We start from the raw sequence: 24,532 nt of genomic DNA, 5'->3' as shown, positions 1-24,532 counted from the left end.
GAATGGCGTGAACCCGGGAGGCGGAGCTTGCAGTGAGCTGAGATCTGGCCACTGCACTCCAGCCTGGGCGGCAGAGCGAGACTCCGTCTCAAAAAAAAAAAAAAAAAAAAGAAAAACAGAGGGCCAAGGACTGAACCTGAAAACACACACGTTTATGGATGGAACAGGGATCACAGTAAAAAAAGACCAAAGGATTAGAGAAGGCAGAGGAAAACGATGTCTCAGAAGTCAACAGAAAGGCATTTCAAGCAGGATGCAGTTATATCCACTGATCTTTGCTAAGAGGCCAATTAAGAAGAGAACAGAAAAGTGACCAATTATTCAGTATATGGAGATCACTGATAACTTTGACAAACGCAGCCTCTGCAGAATGACGTCATGATGCCAAATGATATGGGCAGTGGAAAGAATGGGATGTGCAAAAAAGGAAATGACTATAAATTCTTTGAGTAGCATTGCTGTCAAGAGTAACAAGAGCAGTAGCTGGAGAAGGGAGGATTTTTTTTTTTTAATTTGAGACATACAGGTTAAGTATCCCTTATCTGAAGTGCTTCAGACCAGAAGCATTTTGGAGCTGGAAATATTTGCATTATACTTAGGTTAAGCAGCCCTAATTAAAAAACGTGAAATCTGAAATGTTCCAATTAGCATTTCTTTTAAGTGTCATGTCAGTGCTCAGATTTTGGAACACTGTGGACTTCATATTTTCAGATTTGAGATGCTCAACCGCTAACACACGCTTGCACTCTGCATTTAGTAGAGAAAGAGAAATAGAAAAAAAAGAGAGGTTATAATTTTAAGTCCCTGAGAAGGAAGGGGAGGATCCAGAAAACAAGTGGAGGGGACGGATGCCTGTAAACAGTACACATCAACTATTTTAACAGGAAGGCAGGCAGACATGAAGAGAGAGGTAGGGATGCTAGTTGACTGGTGCTAGGAAGAAACGAGAGCTCTCATGTGATGTCTTCTTTTTCCTCAGTAGAGTACACAGCATGGCTGGTGTTAAGGCAATAAGAAGGAAGCAGAACAAGGCAAGGGAGTGCTTATCTAGGCAAGCTATGAAGAGAAGTACAGATGTGAAGAGAAGTACAGATGTAAAGGCCAGTTTCTGGCCCCCAAGTGAAAAACTTCATAAATATTCAAAGTGGTTTCTTTCATAATTTCTTAATTGTAACTATATGGAAATTTCCAGTTGATGAGCTAATTGTTCTAACTATTTTAGAAGAACTACGTCTATATGTTTCAGTATACCCTGAAGGTTAAAGATCACACAATAAATCCATTTCCAGATAGCTATACATGTCTCATTTCATATTCTATTATTATTAGTTTTAGAGACAGGGTCTTGCTCTATCGCCCATGCTGGGGTGCAGTGGTGCAATCACTGCAATTCTGGTTTACCTCTTCCTTCTCTAATCCTTCCTTCTCTAGTCCTGTCTTAGCCTCCCAAAGTGCTGGATAATATTATAGGCATGAGCCACCAAAGGCCAGCCTCATTTCATGTTCTAAAGGCTGTTGGGAACAGTGATAGAAATTAAACATCATCTGTCACGAAACATCATATAGTCATTTATATACATACATATAAATGTGACACATATATATCATATACATATAACAAATATAAAGACATTTTAAAGACAAAAATTTTGTACCTGAGATTTTTCTAGGAGATCGACCAAAATAGGAGGTAATTCTTCTGCATCCAAATATTCAAGCAACTCTCCTTCTTCATAGGGCAGTCGAATGGTCTCAGAATCTTAATTTAAAACATAAAGTTTGAAAATGACGACGCTCACTGAAAGCTTAGCTGTATAATTCAACTGGCTTTTCAAAAAAATGTCTATAATAAAACCAAAAGGCATTTCAACAAAGCAAGGATTGAAAAAAAAACAAAACCAAAAGTCCCTCCTAATGTCCTTCTTTATTTAAGAGGGGGAAAAAAACCTAACACATTATGAAAAAACATCTGGCATAACATCACAATCTGAATCACAGCCCAAAGCAAAATAATCAGAATATGATAAAATTCCAATGTCAAAGTAACTGAAAGTTCACTGAAGACCAATTAATCTAATCTGGAAATCAGAGGACAATTTAGTGCGTTATCTGAAAAGTGGTCACTTTTAGAACAAAATTCTCTTGGTGTTACACTTTACAACTAATTATCAACACACACACAAAATTCTAGCTATGAGAGTTCCTTGTAGAACTCACATTATCATCATTATTAAATTTTTTTATCTCTTTAACGAAACTGAAGAGTATTTATATTTTTAAATTATTTTCATACTCACCATTAACAGAAATGCTCATATTCAATATTAATAGAAATATTTTTAATATGTGAAAATTACTCAAAAGGCAGCAAGTCTACTTAATTTTGAAGATTTCAGACTCATATTCAAACTGCACGATTACCTACCTTTAAACACGGTATACTATCTTAAAATATAAATAGCAATAGAATGAAAGGAAATTCTATTTTAATTATCTGTAAGTTATGTTTCTATAATTTTCCTTTTTTTTTTAACCTTTCCTTTGCTTCTGAGATGCTTTTATAAAATTGGACTTCAAAGACATATCAATTAGAATACTTCTAACATGCACACTCAGGAAAGATAACCATAAGAGAAATAATTTCTAATATTCTACCAAAACATATCATAGGGAAGAAAATGAGGATCAAAATCTGTTTTTATCACTAAGTCATCACCATCTGAAGGACAAATGCTTTAGCAGGTTAAAAAACTACTTTAAAAAGGCAGCACATCCTGCCTGGCAAAAGTATTTTGTGGCAGCTATGCTCTGGAGGGTCTTACCTGATCCGTTTTTTCCCCTGAGCATCAGAGAATATCCCTCATTTCCTGGGTACAGATTGACCACTAAACATGACAAAGTCTCTTGCATAACAAGCTTCTCTAACAAGTTCACATTTCTTCTTAATTTCTGCTTTAAAAAGAGGCAGAGTTCATTAAAATAATCCAGTATAACCTTAATAAATAATGCTATGATTTAACAAAATCAGGCTTGAGGTAACCTTTTGGTGCTCTTTCCGCATTATGATTCTGAATAAATGAAGAAGGCTCACAAAACTGTAGCCACTACATATGGGACAGCTATGTAAACCTAATTTTTATGTACTACTATGTTTCAAGCAAAGTAATTCATATTTTAAAAACTGGTGACCTCCAAGAAAATAAAAGCACTTAAATATAAAACACTTTTGAATACTTAATAAAAATATTTAAATAAGTAGCATATAAAATCATTAAATGCAAATATATAAAACACAGAAGTATATAGTTTCCATTAAGTATAAGTCTAACCTAAAGAATATGGAGCATTCTCTTTGGTTGTATCTAGGAAGTGCACATTTCTTAAATATTTTATAGGCTAAACAAGATACAAACAAGTTCAACAGCTCTAAGCTGAAATGTTGAACCTAAAAATATCTAATTGGTAAGACGAAGTAAGCAATTTGGACATATTCTGTAAATCCAATTCAACAGCACCTTAAAAACCACAACAAAGTCCATGATTTTAAAAATGCGTATGATTTAAAATAAAACCTACTTACAGATTTAACAAATCATGTCATCAAATCTCATTTAGCAAAGATAACAGTAAATAGAATATTTTTTCAGAATCTCAAAAAAAAACAAAATGTCTTGAATATCTTATATTTAGTAAATATATATTAAACATGTATCATACGCACATACAGAGAGAAGTGATAAATTCTTAATCTGTCATCACCACAGAATGAAAACACTAAGTAATCTGAAAATTTTTTAAAAAGGCAAACAACTGTTAACCACTTTGAAGTTAAACTAGGAAAGAGAGACTAAAAATGTTAGTCTTTTCAGTGTAGCGAAACCCCTCATAATTTGACTTAAGACAGAATTAGATAAATTTTTATAGTATGTGTACCTCTTCAACAAAACAAATTAGCTACCACGGAGTTGATCCCATCTAGACTAGAGGTTACAAATTTTCTTTCTTAATGGGTCAGATAGTATTTTATGCTTGTGGGCCAAATAGTTTGTGCTGCAACACTCAATTTGTCTTTGTACCTGTAAGCCAGCCCTAGATAATATACAAACCAACAGGTGTGATGGGTTCCAATAAAAATTCATTTATAAAAACATGTAGTAGGCACATTTAGCTGGTGAAGAGCAGCTTGCCAATTCCAATTTAGAATCTTCATATATGCAGCTCTCTTATTTTAGTTCTGTCACTGAGGTGATGAATATGTACATTCTATTGTTTGTAGTGATGATTTCATGGGTGTTTCTATCTACAATGCACATGTCAAAACTTAAAAAATATATACTTTAAACATGTACAATTTATTGTATGTCACGTATATATCAGTAAAACTTATGAAAAACATACTGTAAGATTTATAAGTTTAAAAATAATTTTTTTCCTAATATGAAGATTTTAAAGTTAGACACTACTGGAATTCCACTGTTTCTGGCCTGAATAGTAAAACTGTATTCATTTTTAAAGACAGACAACAAAAGCTCATAGAGACCTTTAAGGCTCTTCCAACCCGAGGGCTCAAAGACATTAATAAATCAACTTCTGTTACATTTCTACGACCCACATCTTTTGCTACATAAAAATGAATTAAGTTAAATTGGCCATGAACTCGTTTTATGAGCAAGTTCACTTTTTATTACTGTACTTGAATTTCATACATGCTCTGTAATAGCTCTGGCTTTCCAGTTCAAATCGTCATGAGAAAACAGGTTACTGCTATAAATTTGTAAATCACTTCTCAGGAGGAAGCGCTATAAATTTATAAATCACTTCTCAGAGGAAGAAGAAGCAAAAGATAATATATATTGTGTCTTTGCTCATGACTTCCTAGTGAGACAGTCTGCTATTTAATATAACTGTTCCTTCACTCCTACCTCAGCAGGTGATCTCTGCCTGGGGCCACATTAGCCAGAGCTCTGGGTCAGCTGCAGAACTGACTAGTATCTGGCTAAAAAAGATGTTAGTTCACTCACACACACAAAAATAATACTCCAAAAGTAACTCCTCCAAATTACTCTCTTCTACATTTCAAAAGCTACAACACAATAAAAATGTATACTTACCTTAACCTCAGGTTCTTTTTCACATTCTTCAATATACAAGTCATAAAGTTTTTGAAATACAGACTTTCTAAAAAAATTTAATGAAATATATAAAATGTTAATATAGTAATCATCATGACATGAATGTTATTTAATTTTTTCCTAAATTTTAACATTTTTTCCTCAATTTCCCAAAAACTGGGGTGGAGCTGAATACAGCAGCTAACATTAACTTAGAAATTCCTAATACATGCAAAGAACCTATAAAATTTCGAGTTCAGTGCCTACTAGGAATGCAATAAAAGGTGGCCATCATCATATTTCAATGAATCTAAGATGTTACCAATTAATTATTCATACCTTCCACTTGATAGGTATTTCCTTTTAGGAGGTCTCTGTCGGGCACTTTCAATGACATACTAAAAAACAAAAGTTTATGAGAATAGCTAGCCTTTTGCTTTTGACTATGAACAACTGTATTGAGTATATCTAAAACATAAGTAAGGCTAAAAAGGCTATTCAGTCACTTAAGTCTCTGAATTACATCTTGTAGGAAAAACTACTTAACATATAAAGATAAGTTTCAAACATATGAAATTTAAACTGCACTACAATTTGGCAGAGTATTTCATTGCCATAAGCAAAATCATAGTTTCACAACCATAACTTCACAGGTCAGAAATATTATCAATGTATTTTATGGTTGTTCAAAATATGCTTAATATATGAAAAATCGTATACTGTATACCTTAGCTATTTTTTCCTTTGAGTAATTAGAAAACTTGTCAAAACAGGAAAATATAATTTTGGAAATTCTATATCCTTGTTCAAGTAAGTTTTATTCCATAACATTATTATCTTGAGGATTCCAAGTAACAGGTGATCCAAATATCACCTGGTATTTTTATATATTTATAGCAAAATGATATGCATACTTGTCCTAAAATAATAATGTGCTCCTTTAAAAATCACATACAAAAATCTCTTAACACTGAGCTTTTGTCAGTTAAAGACAACACTATTTCAATACGTAACTTAGTCACACCTCACCTCTGCACGATCCAAAGCTAGTTCTAAAGCTTGTTGCTGTAAAAAGTAAATAGTATATTTGGCAACATTAGTTATTTCCACAAAAAAAATGTAATATACATTTAACATTTCTAATGTTTTCTAAAACAGGTCTAATATATTTTCCTTTATTTGTCTCCTCCACTCCACTCTATGATCAATATATACAACAAAGAAAAAATATGAGTCTTGGGCACCTGATTACTAACAACAAACTAAATAAGAATGCTAACACGGTCTCTCTGGTCAGTATTTGTGAGGTTAACATAGGGGAGGTTTGGATATGGCAGCTATCATCACTTCATAGACTTTTAATTTTTAAGAGCACCATTCAAAAAAATTTACTGGCCATAAAGTACACAATCAAAATGAAGCAAAGGCTAAACTCTCCTAATTTGCTAAAAATCTTGAAAATTGGGAGTGGGGTTGTACTGGCACTTAACATTAACTTAGAAAGTGCTAATATACTAATGCAAAAACCCTATAACATCTCTAGCTCAGTGCCTAGAAAGAATGCAATAACTGATGGCTAGCATTGCCATGTTTCAATGAATTTAAGATGCCACTGAAAGCATGCATCATTTTGCATAATATTAAGACAGAAAAAAAAAGCTATAAATTGTAAGATATTCGAGTATCAACTCATGAATTCAGTAATATTAAAATATAAAAGAAAATGAACCTCAGAATTGATGAAATATTTTACTGTTACTAAATGTAAAGTTTGAGATCTACTAGTAGATCCCTATCCACTCATTTCTCAAAGACGGGGAAAAAATATGGTGAAGCTATGGTATGTCTTCATTTGTAAAGCTTTCGTTTCTAAAGACACATATGAATAAAAGCACTAGGTACTAAACAAAATCAAACATGGCCAGGCATGGTGGCTCACGCCTGTAATCCCAGCACTTTGAGAGGTCGAGGCAGGAGGATCACCTGAGGTAAGGCGTTCAAGACCAGCCTGGCCAACATGGTAAAACCCCATCTCAACTAAAAATACAAAATTAGCCAGGCGTGGTGGCACACGCCTATAGTCCCAGCTACTCAGGAGGCTGAGGAAGGAGAATCACTTGAACCCAGGAAGCAGAGGTTGCAGGTTGCAGTGAGCCCAGATCGTGCTATTGTACTGCAGCCTGGGCAAAAAGAGCAAAACTCAAGTCTAAAAAAAAAAAAAAAAAAAAAAACAACAAAAAAAGCCAACCTAAATATACCACCAGTGGTTCTCTTTCTCGTTTTTTGTTTTATAGTATTTTTCATTCACAATGATAGTCATTTTTAAATTTTATTCAGAGGCACAGAACTTTCAGTTTTTATTTAAAAGGACTTAAATTCTTCTGTCTTATTTTGTAGATTCCAATACCTCAACCTACCAAATTGCATGTGGGTAAAAACTCCTACCACCCACCAAAGTCCCAGGAGGGCAAGGGGGAAAAACAAATACTGCCACCCTTTGGAAACCATGAGAACTTTTAAGTGACCACCTAGTCCTAAGGATGGATAATTTGTATAATTCCAAAAATAGTGGGCCTTCTTGCACTGTTCAATAAAAAAAAATCCATATTATCAAATATCTAAATATGATAAGTGAAGAAAGTCTGAAATCTGCCATCTTTTCAAAACATTCAGTTATAACAAATATACACCAATTTGCTTTGTTAAAAAATCTTGGCCAGGCACTGTGGCACATGCCTGTAATCCCAAAGCTTTGGGAAGCTGAGGTGGGAAACCAGGAGTTTGAGACCAGCCTGGAGAATACAGTGAGATTCTGTCTCTCCCTCCCCCAAAAAAAAAAAAAAAAAAAAATCTTATAAAGAGCAGATTCCCAATGAAACTGGTTCCCAGGATTCAAGTTAAGATTCCTGAATCCCATTTTCCCTGATCCCATTTTCCACCATGAAAACGTAATTCTGTACATATACACTTCACAAATACAGAAGGTTCTTTTAAATTTTGCCCATAGAAGTTTAGAGTTTGTATTAAAAAATTATAATAAACACAATCAAATATATATAGTCTAGGACAATTTTAAACAGTCAACATCTCAAGTAAATATTTTGTCTTCTGAAATTAAAACTTCAAAGGGTCTAGAGACACATGTCTACATACATGAATAAAAGCATCATTCATTCATTACCTCCTTCAAATACTTAAGAGGAAAATGATTAGGTAATATAGATGCAAAATACAAGGTGTGGTCAGAACCCCACTGTGATATTTCTACTTTTCTCTAATAGGGGAGGAGTAGACAGGCAAGAACCCAAGAGGATAAGGAAGATGAATGTTTTCTGAAGATTTGATGCAGAACAGGGGTTATCTAAATAAATAACATGGTGGTCAATGTTCATTTATTCTCTGTCAAATGCTGCTGCTTCTTTAAAACATTAAAAAGTGTTTTTCTCCCTTAGTCTGTCATTTCTTAATGGCAAAAGTTAAATGCCTACTCCTAAGTATGTTTAGTGACTCTAAGTCAGTGAACAGAAATGTGCCTTTCGAAGCTCAGCACTGATGCTGCCTGAAATACGTTATGTGCAGTTAGCAGGTTACATTTGTTTTTAAAGTTTAATAAAATGTAAAGAAAAGCTTTAAAATATGAGAAATCTATACTCCGCAAAACTGTTTGTATTTATACCCATCCTCCTTGCCAACGATTTGGAATATGGCAGAGCAGATAGTAGTAAATATTTTTAATACTTCATAAACACAAGAACAGATAGATGGATGAATGTGATAATTATAACACTGATTAGTGGGGAATATATTTTATAGAGAAGATTTTGCAATGTGATTGCTAAGTAATTTCCCAGTTGGGATAACTTGTACAGCTTACAAGAGTATTTCTGTATCTACAATACAAATATCTTTATGAAGATGAAGGAAGAGAACATTCTAAAACACAAATTTGAACATACTGAGCTGCAGCTTACCATTATGGCATAAAATAAGGGTCCAAAAGAAGAGATAACTTATGTATGCTGATGTAGTGGGGTGAACACCATGTCTTTAACATCAATCTTACAGTACTGAAAAGCAAAAACAATAAAACCCCAATATTAACATAAGGCTATTACAAGAAAAAAATAAGATTACATATTTAATAATTAACAAGGAAAATTACTTATTTTTTAAGACATATATATTTTTAAGACATTTTTAAATAATGTGTAAACAATAAAATTCATGTACTACAACCTATCCACTCACTGCAGAAAAGCAGTTTTAACTAGGTAGGGCAAAACACATTTGCAAGTTACAATTATTACTCCCTTTCTTCAAAAATATTTAACATCCCAAGAGAGAACAAAAAAAACATTTAAAAAAATCTCTTCTCTGCCTGGGCGCGGTGGCTCAAGCCTGTAATCCCAGCACTTTGGGAGGCCGAGACAGGCGGATCACGAGGTCAGGAGATCGAGACCATTCTGGCTAATACGGTGAAACCCCATCTCTACTAAAAGTACAAAAAACTAGCTGGGCGGGTGGTGGCGCCTGTAGTCCCAGCTACTCGGGAGGCTGAGGCAACAGAATGGCGTGAACCCGAGAGGAGGAGCTTGCAGTGAGCTGAGATCCGGCCACTGCACTCCAGCCTGGGCGACAGAGCGACACTCCGTCTCAAAAAAAAAAAAAAAAAATCTCTTCTCTATCACCACTGTTGCTGTTCTCATTTTTCCTCTGAATTATTTTAATAGCCTGCCCACTGGGCTTGTTCACTATACAGCTGACTTTACAAATCACAGATATAATCATGTCTGCTGATAAAAAATCCTTACTAATAAAAGAGGACACAAACAAATAGAAAAAAAACTCCATGCTCATGGATAGGAAGAATCAATATTGTGAAAATGGCCATATTGCCCTAAGTGCTTATAGATTCAAAGCTATTACCATTAAGCTACCATTAACTTTCTTCACAAAACTGGAAAATACTACTTTAAATTTCATATGGAACCAAAAAACAGCCTGTATTGCCAAGACAATCCTCAGCAAAAAGAACAAAACTGGAGGCATCATGCTGTCTGACTTCAAACTATACTACAAGGCTACAGTAACCAAAACAGCATGCTACTGGTACCAAAACAGATATATAGACCAATGGAACAGAACAGAGGCCTCAGAAATAACACCACACATCTACAACCACCTAATCTTCAACAAACCTGACAAAAACAAGCAATGGGGAGAGGATTCCCTATTTAATAAACGGCGCTGGGAAAACCAGCTAGCTATACACAGAAAACAGAAATTGGACCCCTTCCTTACATCTTATACAAAAATTAACTCAAGATGGATTAAAGACTTAAACATAAAACCTAAAACCATAAAAACCCTAGAAGAAAACCTAGGGAATATCATTCAGGACATAGGCATGGGCAAAGACTTCATGACTAAAACACCAAAAGCAACTGCAACAAAAGCCAAAATTGACAAATGGGATCTAATTAAACTAAAGAGCTTCTGCTAAGCAAAAGAAGCTATCATCAGAGTGGGAGAACATTTTCGCAATCTATCCTTCTGACAAAGGTCTAATACCCAGAATCTACAAGCAACTTAGAAGAAAAAAACAACCCCATCAAAAAGTGGGTGAAGGATATGAACAGACACTTCTCAAAAGACATTTATGAGGCCAACATATGAAAAAAAGCTCATTATCACTGGTCATTAGAAAAATGCAAATCAAAACCACAATGAAATACCATCTCACGCCAGTTAGAATGGCGATCATTAAAAAGTCTAGAAACAACAGATGCTGGTGAGGCTGTGGAGAAATGGGAATACTTTTACACTGTTGGTGGGAGTATAAATTAGTTCAATCACTGTGGAAGATGGTGTGGCGATGCCTCAAGGATCTAGAACCAGAAATACTGTTTGACCCAGCAATTTCATTACTGGGTATATACCCAAAGGATTATAAATCATTCTACTATAAAGACACATGCACATGTAACATATGTTTACTGGAGCACTATTTACAATAATGAAGACTTGAAACCAACCCAAATGGCCACCAGTGATAGACTGGATAAAGAAAGGGTGGCACATATACACCATGCAATACTACGCAGCCATAAAAAAGAATGAATTCATGTCCTTTGCAGGGACATGAATGATTCTGGAAACCACCATCCTCAACAAACTAACACAGGAACAGAAAACCAAATAGCACATGCTCTCACTCCTAAGTGGGAGTTGAACAATGAGAACACATGGACACAGGGAGGAGAACATCACACACTGGGGCCTGTTGGGGGCAAGGGGAGGGAGAGCATTAGGACAAATACCTAACACATGCGGGCCTTAAAACCTAGATGACAGGTTGATAGGTGCAGCAAACCACCATGGCACATCTATATGTATGTAACAAACCTGCATGTTCAGCACATGTATCCCATAAATTAAACTAAAATAACAATAATAAAAAGACACATTATCTCACATGTTTGATACAAAAAACAAAAGCAAAACCAAACCTCACTCCGTGGGTACATGTTTTTAATATTCGGTGGAAAGAGAAGGGAATTTATAAACCATTTCTGCTAAATACTAAAATATGATGGTTTTTACCAGGGCACAGCCCTTGTTTGTTTTTTAGATGCAAATGAATCAGCTGCTTTTTCCATTTCTACTTGAAAAAATAACTGCTAAGCAAATTATGGATATTCAAACAAGTATTTCGTGCTTGCTTAAAAATAACAAAATAAGCCCATCACTTCAAGAAAAACAACTTCCCATGTTAAATGGTGCTGGGAAAACTGGCTAATAATAAAATTTGAACCCATAAGGTTATAATTTCAAGGGACTTTTATGTGACTGCTATTGTTCAAAGGCTTTTTCTGACGAGATTGCTGGTGACACTGACAAATCAATTTTTTGATATTGTTTAATGAAATGTATTGACATTTAAAAGATCTTTGTAACTCTCACAACTTGATTTTGCAAATAACCAATGAATGAGGTTTCAAAATTATGCATGGATAAAGACTGATTCAAAGTTGCAGAGAGACCAATGGATTTCAAACTAACAGAACATAAAGTTCACTGATAAAATTTCAAGTTCAGATTGCAACTTAACTTTGAAAAACAACGATGTTTTGAGTTTTGTGCGGTGTCAAAAATAAGGTACACACTTACCTAAAATGATTATTAAAATTCTGATGTCTTCCACTTAAAAAAATTAAAATAAAAATCTCATGGATGCTTAACAGAAACATAAATCTCTATAAAGGAAAAAAGTTAAAATTGGCATTTAGTATATGGTATTTTCAGCTATTTACTGTGTATTGCATTAAGAGAAGCAGGAAAGAAAGAATTCATCAGATAAAATATTATATTTTTTAGGAGTAGCCCCATAATGCTAATTTTTCAGTCAGAAAAATATTTCCAAACCTCTCAAAGACATTTTTAAAAAATTTATACTATGTGTGAATTTTTTTGCATTTAGGAGTAACTTTAATTTTTTTATGACAACTCAGAGATCTAAGAACATGAGAGCTAAGACAACTCAACATGACTTCTAAGATCTAATCTCAAGAAATGCGTGTTTTTTTATAACTTTTTTAAAAATCTGCATTTTGCTATGAGATAATTGTACATTCACATGTAGTTGTAATTAATATTTATGTACTCTTTACCCATTTTTCCTCAAAAGTAACATCTTGCAAAGGTGTTGTAAAAGCAGTAATTTTGGCTGGGCGCAGTGGCTCGCACCTGTAATCCCAGCACTTTGGGAGGCTGAGGCAGGAGGATCACTTGAGGTCGGGAGTTCAAGACCAGCCTAACCAACATGGATAAATCCCGTTTCTACTAAAAATACAAAATTAGCCAGGCATGGTGGCGCATGCCTATAATCCCAGCTACTCGGGAGGCTGAGGCAGGAGAATCGCTTGAACCTGGGAGTCGGAGGGTGTGGTGAGCCAAAATCGTGCCACTGCACTCCAGCCTGGGTGACAAAGCAAGACTCCCTCTCAAAAAAAAAAAAAAAAAAAAAAAAAATCAGCCAGGCATGGTGGCGCGTGCCTATAGTCCTAGCTACTCAGGAAGCTGAGGGAGCAGAATCGCTCCCAGGAGGCACACGTTGCAGTGAGCCGAGGTCCTGCCGCTACACTCTGGCCTGGATGAGAAAAAAATAAAATCCTCTTATTAATATCCTCCAAATGCCTCAGGATACATTTTCCAGATGCCAATTCCAATGCCACCAGCCCTTAAGCAACTATGCACTCTTGAAAACCTTCTTTCCAGTAACTACAGGAGTTCTCATCCTGGCTGCACAAAAGTAACTTGCGGAGCTTGAAACTGTGGGATGCCTGTGACCCACCCGCTTCAGACAGATTAAGTGGTCTAGAGTGAGGCACGGTCCCCATTTTTGGAGCTTCCCAGATGGGTCAAATGTGCTGCCAGGGTTAAAGCTCACTCTGCCTAGCACAGAGACGGTGCATAACATTTGCTCTGAGATAAGACTGGGCATGGTCGTTCACACCTGTAACCCTAGGACTTTGGGGGGCCCGGGTGGGAGGATCATCTGAGCTGAGGAATTTGAGACCAGTCTGGCCAACATAGTGAGACCTTGTCACTACCAAGGCAAGAAAAAAAAATCAGTCCAACATGGTGGTACACGTCTGTAATCCCAGCTACTCGGGAGGCTGAGGCAGGAGGATCACTTAAGCTTGGGAAAGAGGCTGCAGTGAGCCATGATCACACCACTGTACTCCAGCCTGGGTAACAGAGCAAGACCCTGTCTCAAAAAATGAATAAATAAATAAATAAATAAATAAAAATAAATAGAAAAAATTTGCTCTGAGAGTGATGACAAATAAAAATTATTGTTAATCTATTCACCTAACTTCATGTAACCACTACTGGGTGTCTATACAGCTGAACTAAAGCACAACTTCTGATGACAGAAAACAAGATTTTCCAGGTAAAACAGCTTTGCTTTGATTTTTGGTGAACCCCAAAGCTTTGTTTTGTGCCAAGTCATTAAAAGAAAAAAAAAAAAAAAAAGGAAAGGGCCGGGTGGGGTGTGGCTCACGCCAGTAATCCCAGCACTTTGGGAGGCGGAGGCTGCCGATGGCCTGAGCCCTGGAGCAGTAGTTCCGAACCTGCCTGAACAACATGGGCAAAGTGTCTCTACAAAAAAATACAGAAGGCCCAGCGCAGTGGCTCACGCCTATAATCCCAGCACTTTGGGAGGCCAAGGCAGGTGGGTCGCTTCAGCCCAGGAGTTCGAGACTAGCCTGGACAACATGGAGAAACCCCGTCTCTACTAAACACACAAAAATCAGCCGGGTGTGGTCACGTGCACCTGTAATCCCAGCTACTCAGGAGGCTGAGGCAGGAGAATCGCTTGAACCTGAGAGATGGAAGCTGCAGTGACCCAAGATCACGCTACTGCACTCCAGCCTGGGAGACAGAGCGAGACTCCGTCTCAAAAAAATAAATAAATAAATAAATAAATTTTGGCTAGGGCGGTAGTTCATGCCTGTAAGAGGCAGAAGCAGGTGGATCACTTGAGGTCAGGAATTCGAGACCAGCCTGACCAACAATGGTGAAACCCAGTCTCTACTAAAAAAATAAAAAAGTAGCCGGGTGTGTCGGCACACGCCTGTAATCCCAGCTACTCGGGAGGCTGAAGCAGGATAATCGCTCGAACCGGGAGGCAGAGGTTGCAGTGAGCCGGGATAGCGTCATTGCACTCCAGCCTGGACAAGAAGAGTGAAACTCTGTCAGGCGGGGCGGGGGACTAAACAACTCTTAAAAATGGACTAAACTCCTAATACAACACAAACACAAGCACCATACAACTGTAAATGATTTACAATCATTTACAATGAGTAAATTATTACTCCTACCCTTGAAGAGCTCGTAGGAGTTGTTCTTTAAGTTGAATTTAGGTTAAGGTGAAAAGTTTCTGACCACTGAATTTGAAGACGAAGATACGCTACGTACTTTCAGACAAAATGTGACGGCTTTAAGATTTCTTGTCACTAAATTGGGGATGGGGGCTTACTAACTTTAAACTAAGTCCTTCAGACAAAAACTAATAACTTCGTATCTCTCACAAAGCAAACATTCTGACTGTATACAGTACTAGAATCTGCGAGAAAATTGTAATCATTATCATCTCCATTTTACAGAATAAGGCAATCAGAACAACTGACTTTCCTAACATCACAGACCTAGACCAGAATTCAGAACTCTCGACGTCCACTCTTCGGTCCCTTCCAATATCACAACCTGCAAACTAATCAAACCAGCACCTGTTTTTACACTTTTTTTAAAAAAGCAACGCATTTTTAAAAAGGATCCAATTATGCTCAGAAACGAATATGTATTTCTCAACTTGGGTCTAACTTTATAACATGGTGATCAACCCAAGTACACTGTACTCAACTCCGAAAATCCTGCTCTTTTCACTTTGTATTTTGAGTCCTACTAGAGACTTTGATGAATTGCACTCAAGAAGATGCGGCCCCCACTACGCAGTGGTTATGGGAGATGGCTTCCAGGGCAACTGTTCTCCAAGTTCATTTCTAAGCGCCGGGTAACCATGGCCAGTAATTAACCCAAATTCTAAACGTTACTATCAATTCTACTGATTTCCCTGATCGACCAGTCTTCCCACTGCAGGAGATTCTGTCACAACTTAGCCTTTACCTGTAAAACCGTCATCTCCACAGAGGAGCGACCAGCCTTTATGCAATATGGACACCAAGAAAAACGCCTCCGAAGACGCGCAAGGCAAAATTCTTGCCAATGTCCGGAAATAACCGTATCTGGCACCCAAAAGTCAAATTAAAATTGAAAGTTCGGCTTAGCAACACCGCAAAAGGCGATGTACGCGGCGTCCGTACGGAGGTTAGGTGCGTCAATCCCCGCCCCGGCCTGCCGGGACTCTGGGGACCCCGTCTTCCTCCAGCGGGCTCTGGGATGCGGCCCGCTCACCTCTGACCCTGGCCGGATCTCGCGCGCCTAAGCCACCGCGTTGCCAGTCGCCCGCCAGTCCCACCCACCTACCGCCGCCGCCCACCTGTGCGGGTCGCCTTGCCGCTAGGCCCCAAGACTGCGCCGCCTGTTCGGCCGCAAAGCCCACCCGCCCCCTCGGCCGCTGCTCGCTGCACCCCCACCAACGGCCTGTTCCGGCGGCCGCACTTCCGATTGGCGGGCTGGGCCGGGGGGCGGGGAAGGCGGGCGGAAGGGGAGGAGCCTGGAGGGCGGGGCCGCGGCCAGGAGCCTGCATCGCAGCATTTGGCGCGGGACCCCAGTGAGGCCCGCAGAGACTCAGGTCTGGGCGGGAGGCGGGGCCCGGAAGCTCTGCTCAGGCTTGCAGTCCCAGTCCGCAAAGTGGGAGGGAGGGTGTAGATGTGAATTTGGGGAAAAGCGACCCTGTGGAATTTCTAGAGTGGAAGAAACGTAGAGCTAGCTTTTCTCTTTGCTTAACACATCCAAATGGAAGAACAGCGACACCGTTACCTACATTTACTAGTCCAATGCGTACAACCTTCTGTAGTATATCAATTGCCAATGAGTGTAATGTTTTTTTAAAAAATCACCCCAGAGAAGGGTTCTAAAAGTTCAGAAACCGCATTACCAGCCCACATTGTAAAGTCTGTTTTGTTTTGTTTGTTTTTCAGACAGTCTTGCTCTGTCGCCCAGGCTGGAGTGGAGTGGTGAAATCTCAGCTAACTGCAACCTTTGCCTCCTGGGTTCAAGCGATTCCCGTGCCTCAGTCTCCGGAGTAGCTGGGATTATAGGGGTGCACCACCACACCCGGCTAATTTTTGTATTTTTAGTAGAGACTGTTTCACTATGTTGGACAGGCTGGTCTTGAACACCTGATCTCAAGTGATCCACCCGCCTCGGCCTCCCAAAGTGCTGGGATTACAGGCGTGAGCCAATCGTGCGTGGCCTGGGGTGAACCTTTTTAATGAGCATTTATTATTTGCCGTTCACAATGCCAAGTGTCATAATGAATGAAAATGTCTTGGAATTAGAGGTGGTGGTTGCACACATTGTAAATGTATTAAAGTACACCTCAAAATAAAATCCGAACACATTAAGTGGTTACTCCCATTCTTCCCTCTCTTAGCCCCTGGTAAATGCCAATCAGCTTTCAAACTGTGGTACCTAATATGGCTATTTCATATAAATGGAATATGTGACCTCTTGGTCTGTCTTCTTAGCACAATCTTTTGCAGGTTCACCTTGTACACCTTGTGGCATGTATCAGTACTTCATTTCTCTTTATGGCTACTATTCCACTGTACCTAGATGCCACAGTTTTACCTGTCCATCCATTGATGGACATTTGGGTTGTTTCCACTTTCGGGCTATTGTGAATAGTGATGATATGAACATTTGTATACAAGTATTTGCTCAAGTCCCTGTTTTCAATTCTTTTGGGTATAAACATAGTGGAACTTCTGGGTCTTACAGTAATTATACGTGAAAATATTTGAGGAACCCATAAACAAATGTTTCTGCAGCAGCTGAACCATTTTACCTACCAAGAGCATTGTCGGGGATTCCAGTTTCTCCACATCCTCACTAACACCGTAATTTTCTATTCCTTTGACAGTAACCATCCCAAAGGGTATAAAGTGGTATTTTAATGTGGGTTTGATTTGCATTCCCTAATGGCTAGTTTTGTTGAGCATCTTTTCATGCCCTTGTTGGCCATTTGTGTATCTTCTTTGGAGAACTCTCTATTGAGGTCTTTCCACATTTTAAAATTGAGTGCTTTGTCTTTTTGTTGTTCAAGTTATATGTAGTTACATATTCTGGATATTAGACCCTTATGAGATATATCATTAGTGGATACTTTCTCCCATTCTGTAGGTTGTCTTTTCACTTTCTTGATAAGATCCTTTAGTGTACAAACTTTTTAATTTTGATGAGGTCTAATTTATCTATTTTGTTACTTGTGCTTTTGGTGTCATAACCAAGAATCCATTGTGCAAGCACACTAGCTTTCATGTCTCTTCTTATTAGTGTACTAATTACATTGGATAAGGGCTCCACCTTTATGATCTTCTTAAACCTTAATTACCTCCTTATAGATCTTATCTCCAATACAGTGACATTGGGGTTTGGGGTTACACATATGAATTTTGTGGGGATATAATTTGGTCAACAGACTTCTGTACCCCTGCAATTCATGTCTTTATTGAATTCAAAATACATTCATACCACCTCAACAGTCTCAAAAGCCTTAACTCATTCCAGCATCAACTCTAAAGTCTGAAGTCCAAAGTCTCTTCTAAATATCACCTAAAACAGATAAGGGTGAGACTTGAGACATGATTCATCCTGATGCAAATTTTTTCCCTATGAAACTGTAAAACCAGACAAATTATTTGCTTCCAAAATACAGTGGCAGAACAGGTATAGAATAGGCATTCAAAAAAAAAAAAAATAGGAGAAAGAAAGAAAGGAAAGGAAAGAAATAGGGGAAAAGGAAGGGAGGACAGGTCCCAAGCAAGTCCAAAAATCTAGCAAGGCAAATTTTAATAGCTATTAAGGCTCAAGAATAATCCATTTTGATTCAGTGCCCTGCCTTCCAGACCTACTAGGGTCGTGGCCCTGCCTTCTGGACCCCAGGTGGATGCTGTACCTCTCCTCACACTCTGCCAGGCACGCTCTCCCAGGCAGAGTCTCATCCCAAAAGTTTTGCTAGGTAATGGCCTTGATAACATCTGAATTGCTTTGAGGTCCATCTCCCCTTTTCTTTTTTTTTTTTTTTTTTTTGAGACGGAGTCTCGCTCTGTCTCCCGGGCTGGAGTGCAGTGGCCGGATCTCAGCTCACTGCAAGCTCCGCCTCCCAGGTTTACGCCATTCTCCTGCCTCAGCCTCCCGAGTAGCTGGGACTACAGGCGCCCGCCACCTCGCCCGGCTAATTTTTTTTGTATTTTTTAGTAGAGACGGGGTTTCACCGTGTTAGCCAGGATGGTCTCGATCTCCTGACCTCGTGATCCGCCCGTCTCGGCCTCCCAAAGTGCTGGGATTACAGGCTTGAGCCACCGCGCCCGGCCCCCCTTTTCTTAAAGAACAGTGCAAGTATGGCCAGGTACGGTTGCTCATGCCTGTAATCCTAACACTTTAGGGAGGCCAAAGCAGGCAGATTACGAGGTCAGGAATTTGAGACCGGCCTAGACAACATAGTGAAACCCCATCTCTACTAAATACACAAAAATTAGCTTGACCTGGTAGTGCTCGCCTGTAATCCCAGCTACTTGGGAGGCTGAGGCAGGAGCATCACTTGAACCTGGGAGGTGGAAGTTGCAGTGAGCCGAGATCATGCCATTGCACTTCAGCCTGGGCAATGGAGTGAGACTCCATCTCAAAGAAAAAAAAAAAGAATAGTACAAGTTAGCAGCTGGAAAGCTCTATTGTCCTGCCTGTAGAATCTAGGACATGTAAAAGCCTTCCATCATTTTTGTCTTGTGTGCATCTCCTTCAGTTGAAACAGGCAGTGTTTCTGTTCATATAATCTCATCATTTATTTATCAAATGATAGTCTAACCATACCTTTGGTGTTCTCTTTAGAATATACTTTCTCATTTTATGCAATATGACAGGCAGATAATTTTCTAGATATTTAAGTTTTGGTTCCTTTTTGCTTAACAATTTCTTCTTTCATTCATCTCTCTCCTCTTGCATTTTACTATAAGCATTCAGGCAGATTCAGGTCACACTTTCAGCATTTTGCTTACAAATCTCAGATAAATATTCAATTTTATCATTCATAAATTCTGTCTTCCAGAAAACACTAGAAAACAAGTCATCCAAGTTGTTTGCTACTTTATAACAAGGATTGCCTTTCTTCTGTCTTCCAGTGACCGACTCCTCACTTCCATCTGAGACCTCACAAGAATGGCCTTTAACAAACATATATTTACTAAAATTCTGTTCATGATTATGTTTTCTCTAACAAGATGGAGGCTTTCTCTTCAACTGTATTTCTGAGTTCTTACCAGAATTGCCTTTAACATCCATATTTCTAGCATGGAAATCTGGGCTCTTTCTAGCATGCACCTCAGAATTCTTTTAGCCTCTACCCATTACCTAGTTCCAAAGCCACTTTCACATTTTTAGGTTTTATTAAAGCAACACCCAACTTCTCGGTAGCAAAATCTATCTTAGTTTGCTCAAGCCACTATAATAAAATACCATAAACTGAACAGCCTAAGCAACAGAAATTTATTTCTCACGGTTCTGGAGGCTGCGAAGTCCAAGATCAAGGTGCTTGCCAATTTGGTTTCTGGTGAAGGCTCTTTTACTGGCGAATTCATGGCCACCTTCTTTCTGCATTCTCATATGACAAAGGAAGGGGAGAAGGGAAGGGAAACAGACAGAGAAACACACATAGAGAGAAAGAGATCTGGTGGGATTTTTTGTTTTTGTTTTTCTTATAAAGATACTAATCTATAGGATCAGAATTCCACTCTTGTGATCTATTTAACCTCAGTTACCTTCTTATAGGTCCCATCTCCAAATACAGTGACATTGGGGGTTTGAGCTTCAATATGTGAATTTTGAGGGGACATATTCAGTTCTTAGCAAATGCTATTATCAATGACAATTTTTTTTTTTTTAATTTTCCAGATTGCTCATTGCTTATGTATAGAAACATAATTGATTCTGGGGTATTGTCTTAGTCCATTTTCTGCTGCTGTAACAGAATACTACAGACTGGGTAATATATAATAAACAGAAATTCATTGACTCACAGTTCTGGATGCTGAAGAGTCTAAGATTGAAGGGCTGCCATCTGGTGAGAGCCTACTTGGTTTGTATGTTATCCCATGGTGGAAGGGCAAAGAGAGGGCTAGAGAGCAAGGGATCAAACTTGAAGCCTCAAGTCCTTTTACAATTGGCATTAATTTATTCATGAGAGTGGAGACCTCATGACCTAAACAACTTACATTAGGCTTACCACCCAACATTGTTGCATTATGGATTAAGTTTCTAGCATGTCCTTTGCGGGGATATATTCAAATCATAGCAGGTGTTGACCTTGTACTCTGAAAATTTACTTATTAGCTCTAATAATTTTGTATGTGTGTATACAAGTATATACTCTTTAGGATTTCTATATATAGAATCATGTAATCTGTCAACTGAGATAGTTATACTTTTTTTTCTCCCAGTTTGAATCCTTTCATTTCTTTTCCTTGGTTAATTGCTCTGACCAGAGCCATCCCATTTTACATATTTTGCTCAGGTGATTATGGAAGCTGGCAAGTCTGAAATCTGTTGGGCAGCTGAGTAGGCTGGATTCTCAGGCAAGAGTTGATACTGTAGTCTTGAGGCAGAATTTCTTTTTCTCTGAGTAATCTCAGATTTTGCTCTCAAGGCCTTCAGCTAATTGAATAAGTTCCACCCACATTATCAAGATTAATCTCTTTTGCCTAAAGTCAACTGATTATAGATATTAAATATATCTTCAAAATACCTTCACAGCAACACCTAGATTAATGTTTGATTGTGTACTGTAGCCTAGCAAAATTGACGTGTAAAATGATCCATCACATTCATTGTGGTAGATAGTGTTAGTTCACAGGATTTTAAAACATTTTTATTTCTCACTCTCCTTCCCATGGCTTCAGTGTGGGCAGAGTATACTTCCTCATGGTGATTTTGCATGTGGCTATGTGACTTATTTTGGCCAGTGGAATATGAACAGATCCACTAGCAGATGGGAATAACTAGGTGGGGTCTTAGAAGTAGAAGGCATGTGTGTTCTGAATCCTGTGTCTGTGTATGTGTGTGTGTATTTCTGTAAGCAATGATACAGAGTCCAATTTGAAAGAGCTCCTACTGGCAAAAGAACGGACAATTGGAGCAACAAGGAGAATCAAAAAGATTTTTTTGACTGAAATGGTTTGAAATACATCAAAAATTTCAAAATACATAAATTTCAATGCTTTTATAAAACCTCTCACTGGTCACATTGAGGATTGCTGGGGCACTAACTCATTCTGAAATTGCTTTTAAAAAGTTTTTTAAACCAAATTTTTTGCTTTCCTACACAACTGGAATTCAGAGTAAACCAAAGAGTTGATAGGGGAAAACCTTCTTTTTTCTTTTTGAGATGGAGTTTCACTCTTTTTGCCCAGGCTGTAGTGCAATCATGCAATCTCGGCTCACTGCAACCTCCACCTCCCAGGTTCAAGTATTCCCCTGCCTCAGCCCCCTGAGTAGCTGGGATTACAGGCGTGCGCCACTACACCTGGCTAATTTTGTATTTTTAGTAGAGACAGGGTTTCACCATGTTGTCCTGGCTAGTCTTGAACTCCTGACCTCAGGCAATTGACCTGCCTCAGCCTCCCAAAGTGCTGAGATAACAGGTGTGAGCCACTACGCCCGGCCTGGGAAAATTTTTTAATAGAAAAATTCCAGTGCATAAATGAAGAAGAAGTGATAGAATATCACCATTTTGCAACCTGTAAGAAAACAATGCTTATAGGGAATAACTACTAATGGTTGCCAAATAACCAAATGGGTGGAAGGTTGAAAGGAAACTTAGTAGTGATCCACTTTATAGTGTGCCAGGCTGACAATACCTGGCCAATCTTAACAATACCAAAAGTGAGATGATCAAAGATTATGTGCTATGTACCATACTATATAAATAGTACTTTATAGTATTATTGTTTATGACTTTTTAAATAAAATCATAAATCTGAATTTAATCAAGTCTCTAGATCTAACTGCCAGTTTACTTGAAAAAAAAGAGGCACAGGGTAACATGTTAAGTGGTCTTTCAGTGACCAACAGTGGTGGTGGAGGAGACCCACCCAAGTCTGGCTGTGTTGGATACTTGGGCACTTGTGATGCAAATAACTCATCAGGAGCCTCGCTTCGCTCCACTGGTGCTGTCAGAGCTGTTGCCTTGAGCTCCCCCTACAATAGTGGGTCCTCGATTTTAGAGTTGAAGGCTGCCTGGCTGTGCTGTGAAAGAAATTATTTTCTTATGAGTGTCACTCTGTTCCTCCTTCCCTAATGCTTGCCACTCTGGTACCATTGCTACTGATGTCACAGTTTCTTTTCTGGCTCAAGTCACTCCTCCCAGGACAGGGCAGGTGCAAGTGCAGTCTGAGAAAGGGTAGTTGCAGCAGTATGTGAGGAGGCCCTACCTGTTGGCTTGTGGACAGCTGTTCACGGCCATGGCAATGGAAAGACAAAGCCTTCTCTCCTGCCTGACTCCCTCTCTCCAGCTGCTTTCCACACGTCCAGTACCCGGATCATGTCATATGCCCCCTGTTACATTTTTTTGATCCCGTAGTGTCCTTAAAATGAAGTCTGAATTCCTAATATGACATTTAGGCCCTCCATGGTCCAGGCTTATCCATGTTCCCAGACAGAGTCTTCCACGATAACTCCTTTACATCCTGCTGTCTTGCTGGCTGCATTGTGTATCTTGCTATAAACTTTTATTTCTCTATTTTGTTTTAACTAATGATTTTCCTTTACCTGGCATTTTCTTTTTTAATAAATTTGCCTGTTGAATCTTATACCAGCCTGCTTGACTACATAAATGTTAATACCTCTGAGATACTTTCTGGGATTTCTTCCAGTTGGAATTAGTCTTTCTCATCTGTAATGTCCCCAAATGCTTTTTTTTTCCGCTTTGAGACGGAGTTTTGCTGTTGTCGCCCACGCAGAAGTGTGATGGCACATTCTTGTTTCACTGCAACCTCTGACTCCTGGGTTCAAGTAATTCTCCTGCCTCAGCCTATCTAGTAGCTGGGATTACAGGCTCCCGCCACCACACCCGGCTCATTCTTTTGTATGTATGTATGTATGTATGTATGTATGTGTATGTGTATAATTTTTTGAGAGAGAGTCTTGCTCTGTCACCCAGGCTGGAGTGCAATGGCGTGATTTTGGCTCACTGCAACCTCCAACTCCTGGGTTCAAGCAATTCTCTTGTCTCAGCCTCCCGAGTAGCTGGGATTACTAGTACTGGGCACTACCATGCCCAGCTAATTTTTGTACTTTTAGTAGAGATGGGGTTTCATCATGTTGGTCAGGCTGGTCTTGAACTCCTGACCTTAGGCGATCCGCCCACCTCGGCCTACCAAAGTGCTGGGATTACAGGCATAAGCCACCTTGCCCAGCCTCCAAATGTTTTATTTTAACCAAGGTAGCCAAAATAAAGTCTCATTAGTATTTCTCTTAGTTCTCCTAACTTTAGATAGGATTTCTTCCCAACTCTAGACCACTGACCTCCCTTTTCTTAGATCATTTACTATAAAAAACTTTTAGGCTCTTTTTTTGCTCCTTTGAGATACAATTTTTTTTTTTTAAATACCTGTTAACAATTCTACAACCCTGGAATGTCTTTCTTAAGGACTTGAGGGCCATCTCCTTGAAATGTAATA

General features: G+C 38.6%; 1 protein-coding gene across 34 annotated transcripts in view; it reads right to left on the bottom strand.

The window, feature by feature from the left end:
* The window catches only part of SUPT20H (SPT20 homolog, SAGA complex component), a 52,188-nt gene extending 35,855 nt beyond the window's left edge, over positions 1-16,333 (bottom strand). For 14 of the 34 annotated variants that reach the window (XR_004442895.1, XR_004442894.1, XR_004442891.1 and 11 more), the window contains exons 1-7: positions 16,177-16,333; positions 9,083-9,178; positions 6,141-6,176; positions 5,451-5,509; positions 5,112-5,178; positions 2,823-2,952; positions 1,656-1,759 (exon numbers count right to left, since the gene is read on the bottom strand). Coding sequence is in view for 29 of the 34 variants with exons in the window: in XM_033234811.1 (XP_033090702.1) it covers positions 1,656-1,759; positions 2,823-2,952; positions 5,112-5,178; positions 5,451-5,509; positions 6,141-6,176; positions 9,083-9,085 (399 nt within the window). In the remaining 5 variants the exon portion in view is untranslated. Of the gene's footprint in view, positions 1-1,655; positions 1,760-2,822; positions 2,953-5,111; positions 5,179-5,450; positions 5,510-6,140; positions 6,177-9,082; positions 9,182-15,803; positions 15,923-16,091 lie in introns of those variants that run through there. The other 20 variants (XM_033234847.1, XM_033234988.1, XM_033235048.1 and 17 more) reach the window with 18 other exon arrangements.
* Positions 16,334-24,532: the final 8,199 nt, after the last annotated feature.

This window comes from Trachypithecus francoisi, unplaced genomic scaffold (assembly GCF_009764315.1).
Source record: "Trachypithecus francoisi isolate TF-2019V2 unplaced genomic scaffold, Tfra_2.0 Contig01461, whole genome shotgun sequence".
NCBI classification, from domain to species: domain Eukaryota; kingdom Metazoa; phylum Chordata; class Mammalia; order Primates; family Cercopithecidae; genus Trachypithecus; species Trachypithecus francoisi.
The sequence above is the reverse complement of the archived record's forward strand: the minus strand, read 5'-3'. Positions and strand labels throughout refer to the sequence as shown.